The sequence below is a fragment of the Nicotiana attenuata genome, unplaced genomic scaffold, assembly GCF_001879085.1.
Source record: "Nicotiana attenuata strain UT unplaced genomic scaffold, NIATTr2, whole genome shotgun sequence".
NCBI classification, from domain to species: Eukaryota; Viridiplantae; Streptophyta; class Magnoliopsida; order Solanales; family Solanaceae; genus Nicotiana; species Nicotiana attenuata.
The window spans coordinates 229,049-252,521 of NW_017671031.1; the positions used below are offsets into that span (position 1 = coordinate 229,049).

Here is a 23,473-nt window from a genome sequence, read left to right on the forward strand (position 1 = left end):
GCCTGAGATATAAAGAAACAAAACTGTTAAAACATTGTTAAGGCAAAGGAGCTCTTTAAGATGAAAAGGGGAGAAGGTATACCCTATTTAGTGCTTGCTGAGCCTCGTTGAAAGGCTTGGCCTGTCTACCTCGTTCATCTTCACTTGGTCTTCTTCGATTACCAAGGTATGGAGATAGCTGGCCACTCCGACTAGCCCGCATAGCATGTTTATATCCACCGGTACTGTGAACATGACTATCTTCTTTTATTCAGGATCCACACTCGGGGTGGAAAACTATTTCTCGAGCTTTGAGCTCGAACTCGGCCCACCTGACCCGATTGCACGACCCTTTTTGGGATGTCCATGTGACCAAAGTCGGAGTAATTCTCCAGCATGCCGACATCTATGCCCTCAAAAAATGAGTTAAGGGCATCATTCATGGCCCGAGATGCTTCGGTCGGTTTCTCTTTGGTGGCCCGAGCTTCATCTAAAATGGCCTCCATACGAGGTGGTGACTCCTAAATGTGGATGATGGCGGCATTATCAAAGGCAGCCCTCCTCTGGACCGAAGGGGCTTCTTGCGAAGCAGTAGCCACTTCTTCTTTGAGCCCCCGAGCTAAGGAGGACTAGCCTTTCGAGTATCCCCTTCCGGGGCCACCAACTACAGATCGGCATCGATCGGCTTATGAGTGACGAACTCCATGTCATCGTCATCCTCGCGGATGTCCTTGAGCCAATGAAGAGCCTCAAAATCTGGGACCCGGGCACCCGAAGCTTTTTTTGTGCTTTTCCTGACCTTGATCACACTCCTTTTCCTCTTCCTAGCCTCGACAGGAGCTTCCGATAAGTCAAGGAATCTCTTTTTCTTCTTCGTTTTTTCCTCCTTCTTTGCAGCAGCTTCGACAATGGGTTATAGTGCGGAGGGTTTTGTAGATAGGGTCGAGGCTATGACGTTGGCGATTTACCAAAATTTTATTGTCTTAGGCAAACTTGTGAAAAAAGACTTAGTCATAACAATGACAGACTAAGGGTGTGTTTGGTGTAACGGAAAATATTTTCCGTGGAAAATGTTTTCCAAGAAAATATTTTCTTGGAAAACAAGTAGTAATCTTATTCATTTTTCCAGTGTTTGGTACGCAAAATAAGGAAAATGACTTCTCAAGAATAGTCATAAATAATTTTGATATAATAAACATGAAGCCATAAACTTTCAAACCAACAACCTTCCGAGCCCACAAATTTCATAAACTTTCGAGCCGCTAAACTTTCAAAACCGCGGAATTTCGAACCCGTAAACTTTATAATTTATAAACCCGTAAACTTCCAAACACATAAACCTCCGAACTCATAATTTTGGAGCTTGTAAATTTTTGAACCTTCAAACCGGTAAATAAAAAAAATTAAAATTGAAAAATATATTTAAAATATATTTTGGGGGTTGGAGGGGTGCAGGGGGCGGGGCGCGCGCGCGCGGGGGTGGGGCAGTAAAATGAAAAAACCAAAATTTAAATTACACAAAAAAAAAAAAAACTTGTAGCGGGTAGGGGGGCAGGTAAGGGGTTGGGTATGTGGTGGGTGGTGTAGAAAAACGAAAAACAAAATTTGAAACTGCAAAAAATAATTTTTTGCGGGTGTTGGGGGTGGGGTGCAGCGGGGTGGAGGGGTAGTAGGGTGGGTGGTAACGGAAAACTGAAATTGAAAAAAAAACGCCTTTTTGGGAGAGGGGTGGGTGGGAAGGTTGAGAAGAAGTTTTGGAAAATATTTTCTCTTCTCTTGATAAGGAAAGGAAAATGTTTTCCAAAACATTTAAGCCAACCAAACATGGAAAAATTGGAAAACATTTTCCGGAAAATATTTTCCTTCATACCAAACACACCCTAAAAAACGACCTATAGAAGGATTCACCAAAAAAAAAGGGCACTCATTGTGAGAACAAGCCTCCCACTTGCCTTTGGCGAGCTATCGCCACTCACGCTCGGGATAGGTGAGTTACTTGCATATACCCTCGACCACTCTCTGAAATGCAGGACCACGTTGGGGACTTGGGGGAGAGTTGCATGTCAAAGGGAACATGTCATGAGACTGGAAAATAGATAAAAGAAAATACTTTGACGACTTAAGGGGAAGTAAACTTATGGTTTGAGTTCCACTTCTCCGGGAACAGCATGAACTCGAAAGGAATGAGGTGTTCAGTCTTTATCCGAACAAAATTATCCTGCCAACCTCGGTCCCTGTCTTCGTCTATACAGGAGAAGGGAGATTTCTTTTCCCGATGGGAAAGTTTGATTAACCCTCCCCCCCTCCCCCCGGAAGATTCGGGGGCTGTAAACTCGGAGCAGCTGATCTACCGTGAACCGAGGCTCCTCCGTACTGTTTGCAAAGTGACGGAGAAGGGTCACGATCCTCAAAAAAAAGGGTGGACTTGCCCGAGGCAAATTTCGTACCTCTTGTAAAGTTTCAGGACCACCATATCAACAGAACAAAACGTGAAAGGATATGTGTAAACACTTAAGTATCATTCCACGTGCGTCATGATGTCCTCTTCAGGACTGGGAATGACTATGTCCTTCATTCCCACTTACAGTCCTCTCGGACAGCTTCGAGCGTCTCCTCGGTAATGGAGCAAAAGTACCTCCACGCCTCCTCACCTCGATCCACTTGTGTGGAGGCTCTTTCGACTTTAAAGTCATTGTCTATGGAGAAGTCGTCGGGGATAAATTTGTAGAGGAGGTCCCATGGCTACTGCCGGAGGCGTTGCCTCAGTGTCGGTGGCTGAGGAAGAAGTCGTTGGAGCGGTGTTTTGGGGAACCGATTTTGAAGTCTTCGCCATCTTTGTCTGGAAATATGAAGATTTGAAGGTTTTATATAAAGGTTTAAAGATTTGGTATGAAGAATTGAAGGTTTGAAGATGAGCAATGAAGGTATGAAGATATGAAGAACAGGTTATGAAGAATTGGAGGATTAGTGAACAGATGAGGGTATAAAAAACTTGAATGCAACTCGAAGAAATTCGAAATCAAAAAGTAAAAAAGTGAAAATAGGAAACCGGAGCTTTTATAGGGAGAGAATAATGAATGCATGATTGAATTACACATACATATTAGAGGGAAGAACATAGTCAAGTGGAAAGAAGCATTGCAGCAGCCGGATTGGATTCCATAGATTGAATTAAAAGTAGAAATCCTTGTTTTAGTTGGTTTTAAACAAGTGTTTGTATTGAGAAAATAGTGTAGGATAGATAGACACAAAATTGTTAGTAGCAGATTGTGATGTATATTGGGAGCAGCCTATCAAAGCTGCTCCTCGAACTCAACTGTACATAATTTTGAGTATCAATAGAATATAACTTTAACTCAAAAAAATAAAAAAAAATAATGAATGCATGATGTTTCACATTTAGTAACTGCTGAGGATGACCAACTGGCGGTTGATGCGTGTCCAAAATCAGAGACGTGACTGATGGGACAATTCGGTTCGTCAACTTGCTTATGGTGTGCGAGGGAAGGAACCTGGGTCAATTAGTCACTTCTCATTGCTCCTATAATTTACTCTCCGATAAGTGAGAGAACTATCTGTGTACAGATAAAATCGGGGATAGAGTTACCCCCGATTTTTCGTTTAAAAAGCGAGGAACAACGTTATTCATTACTAGCTCGAATGGGGCCGAAGGTGCCCACAGATCAGAACCGGGACGGACGAATGATATGTCGGGAATCGAGCATGGCCGAACCCGGGAAGAATCAAGCTCGAGCGAAACGAAGAATCGAGGGTAAAGAAAAGATGATTAAAGAGCGCAAATGAGTAGCCAAAATATCTGCCATCAGCCGGATATTGCGTCACGAATCACACCCGGTATTAACTGCGGATCATATTTTCTAGGGCAAAAAGGAAGATAAGAATTTTTACCTTATTTAGACTTGTATTAGGGTTTAAAACTCCTTTACTATATAAAGAGGATGACCTTTTTATGTTTTGATCATTGTTAGCACGCATATCAAAGCAATAAAAGTTTATTCTGGATCTTATCATTTGTTTGAGTATGCTTCAGTTGTTCCTTGACTTGGTCGTATCCGAACTCCATCTCGAGGGCTCAGTTGTGGTCGATTATTAGCGTTAAGCCTAATACGGGGCTTAATTACTTCAACATATTGGTTTGATCGCTTATTCTTATTTCAATTTAATTATTTACTGTTCTTTAATTATTTGTGTTAAATTAAATCATATATCCTTTAAATCGTGTACAAATTTAATTGTTATGCGTTTTAAGAGTAAACATGTATATTTAGCTCTCTTCAATGTCAGTTATTTTGTGTAGAGTCTGGATGGTTTTCTAAGATAAATATGTGAAGAGAAATTAATTTTCTTTTAGAAAATACTCCTAACTTTTATTCTAGTAGTTGTGTTGTACTTTCTTCATGTTATTCATGTATTTAATGCCCTGTAATATCAGTTATTTTGTTTAAAGTCTAGATGGTTTTCTAAGATAAATATGCGAAGAGAAATCTAATTTATTTTAAAATATAATTTTTATTGTAGTAGTTGGGTTGTATTTTCTTCACGTTATTCGCGTACCTACAATGTCAGTTATTTTATTTAGAGTCTGGATGGTTTTCTAAGATAAATATGTGAAGAGAAATAAATGTCATTTAGAAAATAATTTTTAATGTGGATATTTCCTATCAATTTATTACCTGTTGAGATATTGATATGTCGGTGGGCGCATAAAGATCAACAAATAGATAAATGAGAGATAAATGGGTAGGCTATAATCCACTTATCACCCATTGGAGTTTGCTCTACTTGTGAGTTGTGTCTATCACGCTAATTATCTTGCAACTGTCCTTAATAAGTTTGAAAATGTAAATGGTTTTCTAAATAATGAACTGCTTACCTATTTAATTAATTTACTCTCATATTTAGCCATAGGTTAATTACTTAAGTTCGAAAGATAAACCGTTTTTATACGAACTTTAAAAGATGCCTAACATCCTTCATTTAGAATTAATTGACCCTTACTTAGAAATTAGAATCTCATATGTTAACTAGACCTTAATTGGAGTTAACTTTATACAATACTTTAATTGATTTAGGTGTATTAATATGCTTTTTAATATTAGGGGCGACTATCATCAAATTGGAATTGCCAATAATTATGGTTAAGAACTAAACCCGGCTTGTCGATCAGGGTCAAAAGACGCATTTCATCAGAGTTTAAAAACATAATTCAAGACGAGTACGGAGGGGCGGTCAATGAAGCTTACGGTCGCCAAAACATATTAAAAGATTTTTAAATTTGTTTTATAAAAACCATAAAATTATGAGATAAAAAAACACAGAACTTTAATCTGGTGGTAAGATTATATAGGTTTTTGCACATCAGAGTTTCAAACTTTGTCATCGTTAAAAGTATAATATTTAAGTGGAGAACAGTATAGGGACGAGCCTATTATCCTCCGAGTTTTAAACCTTGCGTCACTTGCCATCCCGAGTTTTTCGGTTAGAAAAATGAGACACAAAAAAACTTTTTTTCTTGTATATGAATCAAACATGACAAAACAAAATAATAGTTAATTCAAAGAAATCGAGTCAAAATTAGAAAATAAAATGAAAAAGAAATAACGGTACATAGACAAGGAAAAATTAAAGTTGAAGAGGAAGAAAAATATATCATTTAAATTTTTTTATTAATAATAATTACATAAATTATATGTTATATATAGTAATATACTTAAAAAAATTGGGGGGTAAAGCAATGGCTTAAATTCCCTACCCTTCGGCCGCCCCACGAGTACGCTTATTAAATATTACGAAATTATAGATTTTTGTTAATGTGAAATATCTTTGTAACGGCTTGACCGGTCGTTCTGAGGCTTAGCACGTCGTTCGGCGGTTTGAGGCCTTGAGTAGCTTCACCTCATGTATTACGACTTGTACGTGTGGTCGGAATTGGATTTTGGGAAGTTCGGAGTTGATTCGGAAGAAAATTGTCAATTCGAAAGCTTTAAGTTGGAAGAATTGACCAAGGTTTGACTTTTGAGTAAACGATCTCGGAATCGGGATTTGAAGGTTCCAATAGGTTCTTACGATGATTTTGGACTTGGGCGTATGTTCGGGTTGAGTATCGGGTGGTCCGGGAGCATTTCGGCACTTATTATGGAAAGTTGGCATTTCGAAAGTTTAAGAATTTCTTAAGTTTGATTTGAAGTGAATTTTGGTGTTATCGATGTCCGTTTGGAGTTTCGAGCCTTGGAATAGGTTCGTATCGTGATTTGTGACTTGCACGCAGAATTTGGCGTCATTCTGGGATGTTAAGGTGTAATATGAATGCGTTCGGCGAAGTTTAAGAGTTTGAAAGTTTAAAGAAAGGTTTCGATCGTCGATTCATAATTTCGATGATGTTTGATGTTATTTGAGGCCTCGAGCAGATCCGTGCTATGTTATGGAACTGGTTGGTGTGATTGGACGGGGTCCCGAAGGCCTCGGGTGTGTTTCAGGATGGTTTCGGACCAAGTTTGGATGAATTGATGTTGCTGGTTGCTGGTGTTTGGTTTTGTTCTTCGAACGCGAAGGGATTCAAGCATTCGCGAAGAAGGATTTTTGGGGCTGCTATATTTGCTCATCGCGAACGCGACACATGGGTCGCGAACGCGGAGAAGGAGCTGAGACAACCTACGTGAACGCGACATGGATGTCGCGAACGCGTAGAAGGAAGGAGAGTGGGCCTGGAGCAGTTAAGCCTTCGCGAAAGCGATGCTTACACTGCAAACGCGAAGCAGTGGGATCTGAAGGCGTCGCAATGCGGCCCATTGGTCACGAATGCGTAGAGGAATTTTGGAGGCAGTGATTTTAAACCTTCGCTATCGCGAAGATGCTCCCGCGATCACAAAAAAGAACGGGCCTGAGAAGACTTGGTTTTATGCGGGATTTAGCTTTTCTTTAATTTTCACTTGGTTAAGGCGATTTTCGGAGAGCTTCAAGGGGAGATTTTTGTCATCTACGGCAAGGTAAGTAATTTCAACATAATGTTAGTGAAATACATGGATTATATGTGGATTTAAACATGAAAATTTGTGAAAAATATGAGTTTTTAAGAGAAAAACCTAGAATTGATAATTTTGAATTTTGACCACAATTTTGGAAATGGAATTAGTTATAAATCATATATTAGAGTTCGTAATGTTATGGGTAAAGTTTATCTTCATAAATTTCCGAAATCCGGGCACGTGGGCCCGAGGATTGATTTTATTGACTTTTCGAACGGAGTTGGGAATTGTTATAAATTGACTAATTATAAGCATTGGAGTATATTTTGATTGATTTGCACATTGTTTGACTAGTTTCAGATCGTTTAGCTTTGAGTCGAGAAGTTAGAGAGGCATTGGAGCCAGTTATGGAAATTCGGAGCGATATAAGTCTCATGTCTAACCTTGTAAGAGAAAAATTACCCCGTAGGTGTTATAACATACTACATGTTGTGGGAGCTACGCACGTACGAGATAACGAGTGTCCGTGCATATGCTAGAATTTCTGATTACGTCCGAGTAGACTAAGATTCACGCCATGTTTTAAATGTGCTATTTGAGATATCCTTGCCTATTTAATTACTTTATTTCGCATTACGACCTAAGATTAGACTTGCGTGGAGTAATAGACTCGCTATTTTAGAAATTGGACGAGCTACTTGATTAGCTGTAGAAATTTATGCTTTCCTTACGAATTTCTCCCGCGTTGTACGTATTCATTGTAAAGTTTCCTTAAATTTGATAATTCACATGTATATTCGTGCGTGGTGTCAAGGACCCATTAAATTTTCTTACTCTAATGGGATCCGGCCGTTCGCCTCGTAGGGATTATGTACCACGCTCTTATGGGAGCGGGTCATTCGCCTCGGCAGTATAATTGATGCATCTATGGTTCGTGTCGTTTGACCCTCGGCGGTGTACACATTATTATGGTATCGGGCCGTTCGCCTCGGCAGTATTATATTCTTAAAGGATCGGACCGTTCGCCTTGGCATTTCTATAAATACTCATATGAATCGGGTCGTTCGCCTCGGCAGCGCCGTGCGTAATATTTGACAAGAAGTCATCGCATCTGTGAGTTTTCCTGATTTGAGTTTTAACGACTTATCTTATGGGGACCATTTTAGTTATATACTCCGGCGGAGGAGGTAACTGATAATTGAGAACTTGAGTTTACTGTTCAGAGGAGGCACGTACGTATATTTGTTTATATTGTTTATTTAACCTGCCTCATATTTGCTTACTTCTAACAGTATTTGATTTATTGGACCACTAGTAAGTGTTGATATCGACCCCTCGTTATTACTTCTCCGGGGTTAGGCTAGATATTTACTGGGTACACATTGATTTGTACTCATGCTATAATTGCTGCACTTATTGTATATATATATATATATATATATATATATATATATATATATATATATATATATATATGTCTGGTAGTCTTTGGGGCGCAAAGGCGCGGCTATTGCGGAACTTTACGGTGAGCTTCATTCCATGTTACGATCCGCAGATTACAGAGTCTCCATCGGAGTTATTTACATTCTCCTATCTAACTTGTATTCCAGACAGGTGTTGTATTTTATTATATTTCTTAGTAGATGTTAATTCACTTGTGACACCAGATTTTGGGGGTTCCTACTGGATGTTCATGATTGTAGTTCACTTAATCATTATCATTTCACCTTGTAATTTATATTTTATACGAAAATTAGAAAATAAAATCACGGGTGCCTGCGGGTACTAGATTTCACTCTATTTATTTAATGAGTTTTATGATTTTAAAAATAATGAAATGAGTAACTAAGTTGATTAATCACCGTTGGCTTGCCTGACGGTAGCGTTAGGCATCATCACGGCCTATAATGAATTTTGGGTCGTGACAATCTTATAATATGTATTTCAAAGTAATATCATAAAATATTAGTTAGATACATGTTATACAGTAAGTAAATTATATGCATGTAGATATTTAATAAGTCAACTAGTAAAGTGATACAGATGCTATGTAAAGACTTGGAAGCAGTCGAGACAGTAATAAACAAAGAAACACAAGAAAGTAATATCCAAAGAAGCAAATCCACATAAAACAGTTAAAGACGTGAAGCAAAATGTCAATTCCAGTGAAAATTTCTATTGCTGTTTTTCCTCCTATTCTCTAAGGAAAACAAAAAGAGGAAACAATCCGCTCAACTGAGAATCACGACAAAATCATTCTTCTTGAGCCCTTTCACAAAGGTCTCCAGCAACGAGAGAAAATCTTTCGAGTCATAATTATAGATGTTAGCACTACATAATATGAGATGATAACCAAGTACTTTTTGTACACAGTCTTGCCTACCCTTAAGGTTAGATCCGTTATTGAACCAATGATGAATCATACCTTTTGTGAGGACATTTTCCCTATAGAGACATCTTACAATTGTAGGAAACACGCCCTCGCATTCATCATCATAACATCGGACTTGCACTTTGTACACGAGTTTCCTTTTAAGTTTTTTTGTAGTGCATACTCCTTCTATGTTTTCACCTACAAAGTGAGAAAAAGGAAAGAAGCGGAAAACAAGGAAAAAGAAAAAGGTATAAGCAATTGAACTCAAAAACTACAAAAGCTCTAGAAGTAACTAAACTTGACTTCAAAAAAGTAAGGCTTGGCAATGGCAAAGCCACACATTCTCGTGGATCCGCAGGCCACTGAACAGCATGAATGATATCATCCCATAAAAATGCTACAACCTCCTCATCTTTCCAGTTAGAATCTTTGAATTGTTGCTTCAAAGTTCATATCAATTCAGAAGCATTTTCTTTTGCTATTAAAGCAGTTTTAATCTCCTTTACCTTCTCCCTAATTATGTTTCTCCAATCGTACTGCAAAGGCTTGATTTTACTGAAATGGTCATAGTTTAGGAGCAGATAATGACAATAAAATATAAAAAATATCAGTCTTATTGGTACTCACTTGGAATGTTTAGAGAGAGCTTCCATGTTAATCGGTGTTGCAACATGCCTTTTACGGGTCTGATAATTCTCCAATTCCCGGAAACGACCGTTATCAAGTTCATACAATATGCCATAGGCCAAATTTCCAAAACCCTTGATATCCCTTCAAGGACGTCTCAATAAAATTCATGGTATAAAGCTAAATTTGAATAAGGGCCCTTTTCTTCTTTTTTTTTTTTTTGTCTATATTGTATTTATCTTACAAATTGAATAATCCGTCCCTAAACCGATAAGCCGTTAATAAAAAAAAATTCAATTTGTTCTCCGTCCGTTAAACTGTTAACCCGATACCAATAAGCCATTAAGCTTCGGTTTCGATTCGGTTTTCGGTTTTGAATACCCTAGTACAAGCTCGTGGGTCCAGATTATTGCATCTGTATTGAGTTAAAAACATTGTCTGCCAGACAGACTACCCACGAACACCTTGATAATTTTTTCTTGCTCTTTAAGTTTCCTCGCTGATGCATTGTAGATTGACTCTAACTCGGGGAGCATCTCCGCTTTCTCCGCGCATTCATTTCTCTTTCTGGAAATTTGCTCTCCCAAATCGAGTTCAGAATTTTCCAACACAGACACTTCCTTCTCAAGTGAGAGGAGACTGTGTTTCACTTTGTACAATTGGATCTCTTTATCCCGTGATTCTTCTCTTAACTTTTTATATTCCTTCACTTCCGGAAATTCAAATGTTATCCCAAGCAGACGACATCCTACACATGAGAAACAGAGCAAAAAAAGAATATTGCCATTAAGAACAAGAAAAAAGAAGCACTTCTAAGCTCCAAAATCCATGTGAAACCAACGGCCCAAAAACAGAGCTCCAAAATCCACCTCCATAAAACCAGCTGAAAACCACCTTCAAACAGTCATGTAAACTCCACCAGTAGCCAGTCTCCTTTAGTAGTTTCAGGGAAAAATTCCATCTAAAACCAGTGACCCAAAGCAGCAACACCGCTAGAAAACCACCACTGAAACCACCATACGTGAACCACTTTCTTCCATAAAACAGACTGACAAGAGTAGAAACAAACATGTAGTGAGCATCAACTCGACTCAGGATTAATAACCCATTTTCACTGCAATCGTTCATAAGCCAACCACAACAGGGGAAACGATCGAGTAGTTCAGGGGTTACTTTTGTTCGTGTTGAGGTTTTCTCTTTCAGTGGCAAGTATCCCGTTCGTCGCTCCGGTTCCTATTGCTCTAGTTTTTGTTCAAAGTTCTGGGTCAACGGTTGCTTTCCGGAATAGAAAGGAGTATTGCACTTAAGTTGCATTTCTGCTTTGCTTACTCTTCCTTCTTTTTCACCCAGTTTAATTAACTCTTGTGAATGCTCTGCTGATTGATTCATTTACTGCGCTGAGTTGGATTTTGGAGCTCTGTTTTTGGGCCGTTGGTTTCACATGGTGTAAATAATGGAGATGCTGATGGTTTTATGGAATTTGGAAATTTTTTCGTGAAGAAGATGTTGTGTGTGATTATGAAAAGTGAAGTAGGGAGCAAGAAAAGTGTAGTAGAGAATATTTTTGTTCTCTGCCGAATTTTGTTGGGTCCACAAACAAAAAGAAAAGGAAGAAAATGAAAGAGAAACAAAAAAAAAAAAAAAAACATTGCCAAACGAGTTTTGGAAGAGGAACTTCGAAAATGAATACCAGCTGATATTCAAAGAGGAATAACCAAAGGGCGTTTGGATAAATGTCAATTAGTCATCTCTTATGTCGGTCAAAATAGCACGGGTAATTAAAAAATAGCCAGCGTTTGCAAAGTCATTGAAAAATAGTCATCATTTTGCTGCAACATGGAAAGTTCCACTATAATATACTTGGAGATTGGAGCACCTGTGTATGGATTTCCAGCATATTATGTCGGAACTCCCGCACATTATGGAATTCCAGCATATTATGCTGGAAATCCACATGTAAAAAATTCGCAACTCCCGCATATTATGCTGGAATATTTTCGGATTTTGTACATTGTTTTTGTTCAGATTTATCTTTTACATGAAAAGTGGCTAAATTTCGATTACTTTTAAAACTGTGGCTATTTTTCAATTACCACTTGTAAATCTGGCTATGTGAAAATTGAAATGTCATCCATTTACTGGTGCTGTTATTTTCTCCTTTGGACACTAAACCTTTTCTCTCTCTTCGGAACATTTCACTACTCTGTTTCTGAGAGTTCAATTTTTGTGCAGTAAACAATGCAATAGGTTTTTCCCCCCACCAGTCAAAGTAAATTAACCTATAACAGGCTTAACAGCGTATAACTATTCATAAAAAGGTCTGATATAATAACTTACTATATAATAGACTGGCAGTGCGAATTAAAAATGGGTTTTCTCTCATGTACAAGGAAGTAGAGTAGATTATTTGTTTTCCTATGCAGAAGATTTATCATAGGCTGGACAAGAAAGTTCCGTTAACTTTTTGATAATTTTTCATCAGTCTAGCCATTTGTTTGCATGAGTTCATCTTTGTCTAAAATTCTTTATGTAAAAATTATCAGCCAAGAAGAGATCTGACAACACGAATGAAAATACCATCAAGAAAATTAAAAGACTATTTATGATATCTTCTCTTCCTGGTTCAAAAATCATGAGGAATAAAAGAACGAGGGGCAGAGAACTGTTTTCTGGTCTTTCTCATCAATACCACTTCTTTTGCCTCTGAGGTAATTAGCTTTTTATACTACATGTAATTTCATCATAAACTACAAAAGAAAATGTTATGTTACAACAACCTATGGATCGGAAGAGCGTCTTAGTATACAAGAAGACTATCAATTTGGAGCTGGACAACAATGGAAATTTACATTGGCCTCAACAAAATCAAGCCATAGTATACAAAAGCAGTCACACTCTTCCTCAAAATGGCCAAAAAATCTAAATATCGAAAATCACGATAGCATTCTTACCCTGCGGCAATACTGAAGCAACATTAAGCTCATTGGAGAGAACAGGGAAAGTACAGTCACACGTTCAAAGAGAAGGATAACAAACGTTATTTTACATGAGCTCCATGGCTTATGAATTTCCTAGCACTTGCTTTGGCTTTGGCTACCTGTTGGCATTGGCTGCCTGTTTTAAGAAATCATCATTAAAAAAAAGAAAATTCATAATCGGTCTACAAGAATACTGTAGATAATTCTAATTTTGTTTCTAAGATACTGATACAGCTTCTGATGAACAATCTATGCCTCCAACAGTGTTGCCATGTTTATAATCTTATACTTCCCCCCACCCCCTCCTCCTCCTATTACTATCACTTGAGCATTTTGCACACCATTTAAGAAAACATTAATAATAGAAGTTATCTGACAAATTTTCCCTTATTTATTCTATGATCTCTAGATCTTTTTACTTCTTTCTAGAGCACCTATTTGAGTAGTAAAGGTAAAAATGGAAGGAAAAAAACTTAGTTCTTTCTTGATTTTCTAAAACAACAAGTACTTTGGAACTATTTTTAGCAAAAGTGACAAGTTAATCAAACTGAAAGGAGTAGTACTTGTAATGTTTCAGCTGAGTTAGATGCACATTCATATGTATCCATTAACTGTTTCGGGACATTACCTTTTTAAGATATTTCTTGTGAAGTTTCATTGCACCAGTGCAAGCCTTTTTGGCATCCAGGTTTCCAGTGATGTCATTCAGTATCTGTTATAATTAAAACAGATTATTAAAATAACATTCAAAAGATTTTCTTCCATCCACAGGTGTGACCACCTGCCTGTCACGCCATGGCTATGGAAGTTCCCCAAAGATGAGGTTAGAAGAAAGACTCTTGAGTTGGAGATCATAATAGAACTTAAAATTTATGTACTTTGCAAACCAACCTTAACAACATCGTCCAGTCCTTTAGCTTCTGTCAGCAACTTTGTGCTCTTGTCTTTCAGGACACTGGCTACTAGGAAAACGGAAATTGGGAGGGGAGCTTCAACACCTTTGCCTCCATTTTTCATATTTTCTCTCTCAAATTTCCCACACTGGCGTGTCGATTTTGGTCTTCCTTTAGATCCTTCAGATTTTTCAGCAGCTAAGTCAGGGTCTTCATACATAAGAAACAAGTCCGGATCATATTCCAAGGCCCACATCATCTGTTGAAAAAAGGTGATGACAAGTAATAAAAAAATTAGACAATAAGAACATAATGGTCAGACCATAAACGTATTCATGCATCAGAGGAAGGATCAATAGATTTAAGTCATAAGTTACTTTTCATACAACCAGATGGAAAAGCCATCAACTAGCAGGTCTAGATCAGGAAAACTAATTAAATTATTCAGGAGAAAAAATCCTACCTCCCAAAGATATAATGAATCAGCAAAAGAAAATTCTCGACGAAACAAAACCATGAGCATCCGGATAGCAAATAGGTAATCACCTCCACCTAATGTCTCTGTGGAACAAGATCAGAAGAAAATCCAATATTACTACTTCATAGAAAATATGATTGTAACTCTTTATATCTGCAGGCCAATTTAAATAATTGAAAGCTTGTACCAGAGACCAGAGGTGGAGCTAGAATTTCAACTTTATGGGTTCTTGATTTTAGAACGACTTCAAGTGCTAATAATTGAGTTCTAAAGTTAATGTGAGTACATATTTAATGAATTCTTTTAACACAAATTGAGCAAAAGCTATTGGGTTTGGCCGACCCCGTATTTGGACAACCTCCACCCCTACCAGAGACCAATTCTCTATCTTTGAGGGAATATTAGGCTAATCACACACTTTCATAAGAAGATCATACTGAAACTTTAAGTGTAGTAAAACACCTCCGGGTATGTTATGATCCATTGCAAGGTATGGGACTTGAGTCCCACGTCGGTATGACAATGTGCTGAAGTGGGGTTTATATAGCCTTGGGCTCTCCCACCTTAATAGCTAGCTTTTGGGGTGTGGTTCTCCCTGGGTTGTATCAATGGTATCAGAGCCACCCACCGCCCTCCGTGCCCACCGTGCCATGGATGGTGACGTCGGTATTGCAGTGCTCGCGGGGGGCTAGAAAAGTCTAGCGCACAGCCGTCGGGGACGGCGGATGCGGAGCGTGGTGGTTTGTTATGATCCATTGCAAGGTATGGGACTTGAGTTCCACATCGATATGACAATGTGCTGATGTGGGGTTTATATAGCCTAATAGCTAGCTTTTGGGTGTGGTTCTCCCTGGGTTATATCAGGGTAGCACATAATCAAATTGTCAAGCGGATGTGAGAAACTTTCTAGTTTATCATTAGAACATGGGGGTACTACACAGCAGCAGGAAGAGAAGTTAAGCAGTGATTGAGTAGCTTTTGGCATGCTTTGCAGCTTTAGAGATGTATATATAGAAAAGCTATTTTGTCCATTATTTAGTCTCAATGGCCAAGACAATGCAAGTAATCATGATTGCAAGCAACAGCTGTAGATAAACTGGAAGATTCTAGTATAATTTATGTGCATGCAAAAAGTGTACAGGAAATTATAAAGAACTAAGAAGAATCCTATAATGTAGCATTAAACAGCACAATCTTCTCAGCTTCTATTTTGAAAAATCAGAGCAATGTAACCAGAATTTGACCAACAGATAATAGCCTGCAGTTATAGCTGACTTCTGCAAGATGTACCCTCCAGCAAAAACAGAACATAGGAAAGATGCTTTTAGTTTCCAACATTATAACAACTCTGTCAGTTCAGTTTTCAATTTAAAATTTAGAACTGATATTGTTGGTTATGAAATCCTTAGGATAGCCATACTGTATAAAGCATCAGTCAGCCGCTTGTCTTAGATTATTAGATGAAGTTCCGAAATAAGACGTCGTTTCATATTAAGACAAAGACCAGATGAAAAATAAGAACATGAATTGCTTTTTACTGGACTAGGTACTTATAATTTAAAGGGAAAAGATCATACCTAAGTGACGATGAAGTTTAGGATCAATAACTTGTGTTACTGAAGCTAGATTACTCAGCTGCACCTCTACTCCAACAGACCTCTCGGTGCATCTGAAATTTCCTCTCTTTAAAATTTCACAGAACACTTGATATTAGTCACAACAACTGCAAAAAGCATAATCCATATAGTAACACCAATGATAGAAGGTGAAACTCAAAATATAGCTGTTAAAGTATGGTAAGGGCACAAAAAATATACAGATGAGGTTTAATCTTTTAAATGAAATTTTTTTATAAAATAATGGGATCCCAAATTAATCGAATAGTTCTTTTTTTAGTATTTGGAAAATATTTTCTTGGCAATTGTAAATTTTTGAATACTATTTCTTTTATGCGAACTGAGTGGTATAGCAGATATCATATCCACCTCACAAGATACTCTTGCCTTATGAGCATTTCCCTGCTCTATTATTGTTATTAATAATATTCCAGTATAACAGGGAATTCTTCTTTTGATAAGGAACAGGAAAATTCTCTTCTACTTGACTCATGAGTATTTCCCTCCCTATCAAGACTTATTTCCCAATCTCATAATATACTCTCCTTCAACAAGAAAGGGTGAAGGATTGTCCTAATCGTACAGTATAATACAGCGCCGACAATATCTATTGCTGATCTAATTATGAGAAGCTAAGGAATTGCAAAACTCAGGTTTTTTACATACAGATGTGTGCTAATATTCAGGTACAAAGACAAAAGAGTTGTGATGCAAATAAAAAATGTGAGCACATATTAACATTTAGGGAATGAAGAGCATAACAGTGGTCATATTTGAGAGCATACAGTAATTGGAAAATATGATTTACGCCATTAGAATGATGAAACAGGTTGTGTGAGTAAACAAATTTTTGTATATACCAGTCTCCTCATAAGGCGTTGAAAGCACCAAAATGCATCGGCTTCATCATCAAGAAGGATAATCATGGGGGAGCAAAGATCGCTCATTCCTGCTCAGCATTGCCAAGGGCTTAATATTTAATAGAGAAAAAGGATAAACAACTGCAAAAACAAATATAAAATAAGGAGACTCTAATGCATTGAAAAAGAAATGGAATACGTGTTGTTCTCTTTTTTCCTTTTCTTTTCCTTTTTTTTCTTTTGATTAGCAGGAAAACTGTTGATCTATGTGCTGATACTTGATACAGATAAAGCTGATGATATCACATACAACGATACAAGTTGCTATGGGAAAAGATATCAAAAGTTATATGCAAAAGATGGATCCTTTCACCTTTTTAAGATATTTCATCGACAAATTTGCATGCATTTTGATCTAGAGAGACATTCTAACTACGTCTATACAATTTTTTTTCTTCAAGCCTAAAACCAACTGATCACCACCTTAAGCATATTCCACAAGAAATAGTCAAAAAAGGTGAAAGCAGGGTGTAGAAAACTGAAACTAGTAGAAAAGCCTTCAAACACATATTCAAGTTTGAACTGTTACAGATAGATGCCACAAGCCCCTGCGGCCCAGTAATTATCGCATCAAAGAGAAGCTAAAACTGCTAGAAAATTTCATATCACAAAAATAATATGACACCCACCTTGACAATAATTAACATCTTTGTCAAACCAAGCATAAACAGACAGAATATCCCAAAGCCTGGCTAGATTCTCCTGTTTCTCATAAAAGACAAGTGTCCTGTCAGTCCGAACAACATCGAGCCCTAGCATAAACCCATAAACAAAGAACTTATCAACATGAAGAGACTGAGTATCAACAAGTGATTCAGAAGAGTATGATATTAGCATGTGGTTCATCCTCAATCAAATTACTACTTAATTTGCCAACAGGAAAATGTCTGCAGATGAACACTTCTTATTGATTGGATACAATGAAAAACAAGTTAAATCTAGAACAAGTACATATTATCTATAGAGAGATAACCAACCTATCTGGTGTAATGACAGTTTCCACTGGATTATTCTTTTGTCGTGCTCCTTTACCATTTCATATCCAGCTGAAGCCCCTGCACTAGCATGCAGTCAAAGATTATTAACCGATATAAACTACCAACAAGCTACCTACATATACAATATGTGTGTGCGTGCGTGTGCGTGTGTGTGTGTGTGTGTGTGAGAGAGAGAGAGAGAGAGTGTGTGTGTGTGTGTGTGTGTGTGTGAGAGAGAGAGAGAGAGAGAGAGAGAGAGAGAGAGAGAGAGTGTGTGTGTGTGTGAGAGAGAGAGAGAGAGAGAGGGAGAGGGAGAGAGAGAGAGAGAGAGAGAGAGAGAGAGAGAGAGAGAGAGAGAGAGAGAGAGAGAGAGAGAGCTGGAGGGAGGAGAGCACACAAGTTGAAAACTCAACATATTCAGGATTACCATTTTGTTGACCACCTGAACTTAATTCTTTTGCCGCTTGTGCCTCTTGGAGAGTAATAGGATCTCGAATAGGGTCACCATCTTCAGTAATTACAGGTGCAGTAATGAATCTACCACTTCCAATCATGGGAAACATCATGCGGCATTCTTCTTTCAGTACAGCATACTGGGCCCTGAATGTACACAGCATAAATCCATGTCAAGAATATTGTATGGAAATTGGATATGGATCAGTGTTAATTTATACTCCGGAATGGCAAATTATCCCCCTTTTACATGTGAAGATGAGCACAATCATATTGATGAATCATGATCAACTATGCCCCATTAAAATCCTTATATATTCCACTTCATGACTGGAGCCAACTATATCGTGGTTACAAAGCTGTAGAAGGTTAATTACAGGTGTGCACGCTTCAAAATCCAAAGGCTTCAGAATCTCATGCAAGATAGAACAAAAAGTTTTAGGAATGCAATATCAAAAAACATTTCTCTTGTCATTAGCAGTGAAATATGATGGATTCTGTGAAGAACAATCTCTTGACTGTTAATAATTTAAAAGGAAAAAAAATTCTCCTGACTAGTAAGAACTTGTTAAATTCACTGAAATCTATGTGCAGTGTGTTAACCAATTTGATAGCGGACGGGTTTGTTAATAATGTCATCATACGATTCTGTATGGAGTAGCATTTAGCGCATAGATCTTGAAGGTTGCTTATTTCAAGTCACCTCCAAGAATAATTATCCGTGTTACTCCACTAAAGTTAATTGACTAATTTACAATGATAAAGCATTTTAAAATTCGGAAAAATTCAAGTGCTCTTCCAAACTTAGGCAATAAAGAAAGTAAAATACCTCCGCCGCTGTCGTATGTGCTCTCGTTCCTCAAATGTGCTCTTTGGATCATAGCAACCCAGTAAAAATTCCCAAACTTCACCTCTAATTGATGGATGAATGCCCTACAATGTTATAGACGTTTGATGGTTAGTAGTCTACTAAGCTTATTATCTTGCCAATTATATATGTAAAACATATTCATTCGATCAGTACCAAAAAGAGAAAAAAGGAAAATCAGCCAGCATAATGATACCGTAGAACAGAAGCTTTAAGGATCATATATCACGTAAACCTACAGAAACTTTGAAATCAAGTCAAACTTACCCCACGATAAATTCGACTTAGCGTCTTGCCAATGTCAAGATAACCTTCTGACGTAAATGCAGCATGCCATTTCCTTGCACTTAAGGTTTTCCCAGCCTGAATAAGTGGATCAACAGACAATATATATGCAGCAACATGAATACTGTAAGTAAGGAGTTCAACTTAGTCAAGAGAAATGTGAGAAATATTTATGAACAATCTTATTTGTGATGTATCTAGCCATATCGATCTAGGTAAGTGGTGACAACGAAAAGGCTTTTCAGCCTGAGGAGCGGTAAGCGAGGTAGGATAAAATGATATATGAATAGATAATGTATCAGATTCTTATTTGAGATGATAAACAGACAAATTAGTGTTTACCCTACACTCAGAAAACCAGACCACCGCGACATAAAAGGTATAACTTTTAGTTTCTCTAAGCCTTCCTAAAACTTTATTATCCTCAACTTTCTAATTTATCTAGAATTCCTGAAGGGGTCATATACCATTGCCCCTAAAGTTTATACCACTTTATGGGTAAAAACTTCACTTTGCCCCATCACATGCAAGTTATGAGCGCTCTCACAAATCAGTATTTGCAGCTTAATACCCACAGTTCCGATTTAAGATACAGTCCAAAACTAGTTCACAACATCTGCGCCACAAGTGTAACAGAACAAAAAGGGAACTTATGAACTATGCTAATCAGCATCCAATGTTACTCATTAAATGTTGCACTCCCGCCTTATAAGTTCATAACCAGGAAGTATCATCCAATTGCAATTTCTGATTTCCAGGTTAAAGAATGAGAAAAGAAAAAGATTATTTGCCCATATTTTTAGCTTGTAGGTAGCAGCTTCTGCAATATGTTGGCACAAAATCCCCTCTTCCCCAACTCAAAACCGTGTAACTTTGCACCAAGTTCCACTTGCAACTACTAAATCTGAATGCAAACTGGAAGATGCTTCAAACAACTAGGCCTTATGCCACTATCAAATTATGAGAGCAAAGCGTAACGAAAACATTAATGCATTACTTTGAAGTCTGGAATACATCTGTAGACATTTAGTTATGCTGATTGCAGTTAATGATCCCCATTTAGAACCCAATTATAAAGTCTGACAAAAGCACATCTTTTATCTCAACAAACATGTGATCTTTCCAATCATCTCTATACATCCCACAACATTAGACAACAGATCATTCCATTAACCATTGCAGAAGGCTTAAACACATAAAGCCAAAATACAATCACAAGAGCATCAACAATTCAAGACCTTGATACAACAGATGAAAAGGGGTCGCTTAATGATTAGTTTTCCAAGTAAAGCTTCTAATATAAGACCATAAATCTATTAAAACACACAAAACTAAAGACCATTAAAATTGGAGAATTACTAACCTTGATTCTAAATCTAGTTTTGGGAACATCTGTACATTCAGGGCGAACCTGATAGAAAGAATCAGCAGGAGCACCAGGGTCCCTCCACATACTTGATAATATCCCAACTTGCTATCTTGAAAAAAAAAATTAACAAAATCCCACCAGGCAACAGCTCCAGCTCACGAACCCAGATCAAAGTTTCTACAAGAAGAACAAAATGGGACCCATGTCATACACTTGCTTTTTTACTGGTATATAATTTTTTATTTTTTTTTCTAATCTGCATATGATTGGCTTCATTTTTTCTTATTACAGTTGAATATTGTTGAAGTGAGGAGTTGAGGGTGGTTGATGGATGAGTAATGGCGGTGGCATTTCAGAGTTAGCGAGAAAGACGTGGGGTCCACCATCTTGGTACTCTATTCGCGGGCTACTAAAAAGTGGAAAATCAGAGGTTATTGTTTGGGACTATTTTTATGACGCGCAGATGGCGGCGCGTGTTTTTGAGGTGTGGTTTTCTTGTAGAATAAGATAGAAGGGATCATGTCCGAATTGGGACCGGTGTCGTTGATTTGGTCAATTTGACTCGGTTAGAAATGGTCTACCTGGTTTTTGGTTTGAAACATTAGGGTTTTGGGTCAAACAAAAATTAACATATTAGTATTTGTTATAAATAGAATTGTATTTATGGTGAATGCGTATATTTAGAGAGATTTTAGGGTTCATTGCTTGGTGGCTAAGTCACCCTCTCCCTATAAATAGAGGCTTCTATTCCCATTGTAATTCATCCCAAATCAATAAGAATTCTCTCTCCCAACTTTTCTTTGCAATACAATTGTTCTTCATTTATTGTTTTATAACACGTTATCAGCACGAGACTCTAACCAATTGAGTAGAAGCTTTGGAATTGAGCATAATGATTGTCAATTGTTCCATGAACTTCCTTCATGATTAAATTCTGAATTTAAGGTAAGTATCTTACTTTATTTTTCTCTTTTAAATTCTTGAAATTCTATAATTTGATTTTATATACAAGCAAAGACAACAAAGTTTGATTATAACTCTAATAGAGTTTGTAAGAAATTATAACCACCTGAAGTGGTAAAATTTCTATGCCCGCCATGATCAAATTCATGTATAATTGTGAGCAAAGAATTAAAAACTCGTCCCATTGAATTTGCTTCATTCTCATTCCCTTAAGAGAATGTGATAGCAATATGTGATAAGTCTGAAAGAAGACAAAATTATTACTATGAATGTATCAATGGATATGGACGTGGCAATAGACGAAATTATAATCGTCATCATTTGTGGTAATGAGAATAATAAGGATTCTCAAAATAATCTTTCACTCTGTGAAAAATATTTGTCATCCATTTGACATGAGATTTTGTAAAGCACATATAGATGATTATGGTCCATTCATGATGTGAATGTGACAACATCTGATTTATGAATACATATTCATTCTTCAAAGAATATGAACGTGCTAGTGGTAGTGAATATACCGCACTCACCTTTAAAAGGAGGTTTGAGATGATATAAGAAAATAATATCATGATTATGGCATGAATGGTCATTGGTCACGTACCTATTGTACGCCAAAATATTTTGGCATTGTGATTATTAAAAGACAACAATAATGCAAGAAACAGATCTTGCATATAATTTTGACCATAACCATAATGGTATAACTTTCTCTTTAAATGAGATATTCACCATATGGATATTGATAAATATGTGGTAGTACCAAATTAATTGAGAGCTCTGGAAGAGCCAATTATTACTATTTTGGAGAAACACAATTGACTACCAATAAGGTATTGTGTTGTAGTAAGTCTCGAAGAAACTTATTCAGTTTCCAAAGTATACGCGAAAGCGGTTGATTATATTGAGACTACAAATAAAGGAAAGATTTAATATCTTCTATTACTACAACTTGTAGCGGGGTAATATGTATGTGAAAAGCTACCTGCTTTATTCTCCAATTTGTACTACATAAACAAAAGAATACCACAATGAAGTGGATATTTATTAATATAAAAACCCATATCATAATAAACTTGGAGTTTATTCATAATTGCACACATCATGGTGTAAACCTGAAGTTTATCAATATTGATAATTTATCCAGTTGACATAATTGGTTTAGCCATGTTAATTCAAGTATGATGTGCAAAAATAAAAGAGAATTCACATGGGTAAATATTAAAGAACTAAAAAGTTCTTTACGAATTCTCTTACATTGCTTGTTCTCATTAAATAATAGACCAACTAAAATTGGGATTGAATCCCATGAATGCTGGAAATATCAAAGGTGAATATGGGCCCATTCACCTGCCATGTATACCACATAAGATGCATCTATGAGATGGTTACATGTGCAATTATTATTAACCCGCAACATGGTGTTTTGCGAGGTAACTTGCTCAATAATTTAATTTCGAGCATAATTTCCAGATTTTTTATTCAAGAAGTTCATCTTGATAAGTTGGTTTACATCACAGTTCGTTTAGCAAAATGATTTATTGAGTGCCTCCACTTAATAGCTAAACTATTGCTTATGAGAACAAAGTTATCTATATCAGTTTGATATAGGTTATATACGAAAGTATATTACATTCTCCCCTCACAAGTGGTTCAGGGTCAGGAACCAAATAATTCCATCTTATTATAATTGATGTGCGGTGTATA

At 37.1% G+C, this 23,473-nt stretch overlaps 1 protein-coding gene across 3 annotated transcripts; it reads right to left on the bottom strand.

Annotated features, from left to right (window-relative positions):
* Window positions 1-12,670: 12,670 nt before the first annotated feature.
* Window positions 12,671-21,327, bottom strand: LOC109205386 (TBC1 domain family member 15-like). Of its 3 annotated transcripts, XM_019368097.1 has the most exons (13): window positions 21,093-21,327; window positions 20,798-20,980; window positions 19,417-19,512; window positions 19,111-19,214; window positions 18,256-18,428; window positions 17,829-17,906; window positions 17,481-17,603; window positions 16,792-16,880; window positions 15,893-15,998; window positions 14,301-14,398; window positions 13,836-14,096; window positions 13,573-13,656; window positions 12,671-13,080 (listed from the first exon to the last, which is right to left on the bottom strand). In XM_019368097.1, exons 2-13 carry the CDS (start codon window positions 20,885-20,887, stop codon window positions 13,060-13,062), a joined length of 1,323 nt encoding a protein of 440 aa, XP_019223642.1. In that variant the 5' UTR covers window positions 20,888-20,980; window positions 21,093-21,327; the 3' UTR covers window positions 12,671-13,059. The 3 variants fall into 3 exon arrangements, with proteins under 3 accessions (XP_019223642.1, XP_019223643.1, XP_019223641.1); XM_019368098.1 differs by having other exon boundaries at window positions 18,271-18,428; window positions 20,798-21,327; XM_019368096.1 differs by having other exon boundaries at window positions 20,798-21,327.
* Between the last annotated feature and the right edge of the window lie 2,146 nt (window positions 21,328-23,473).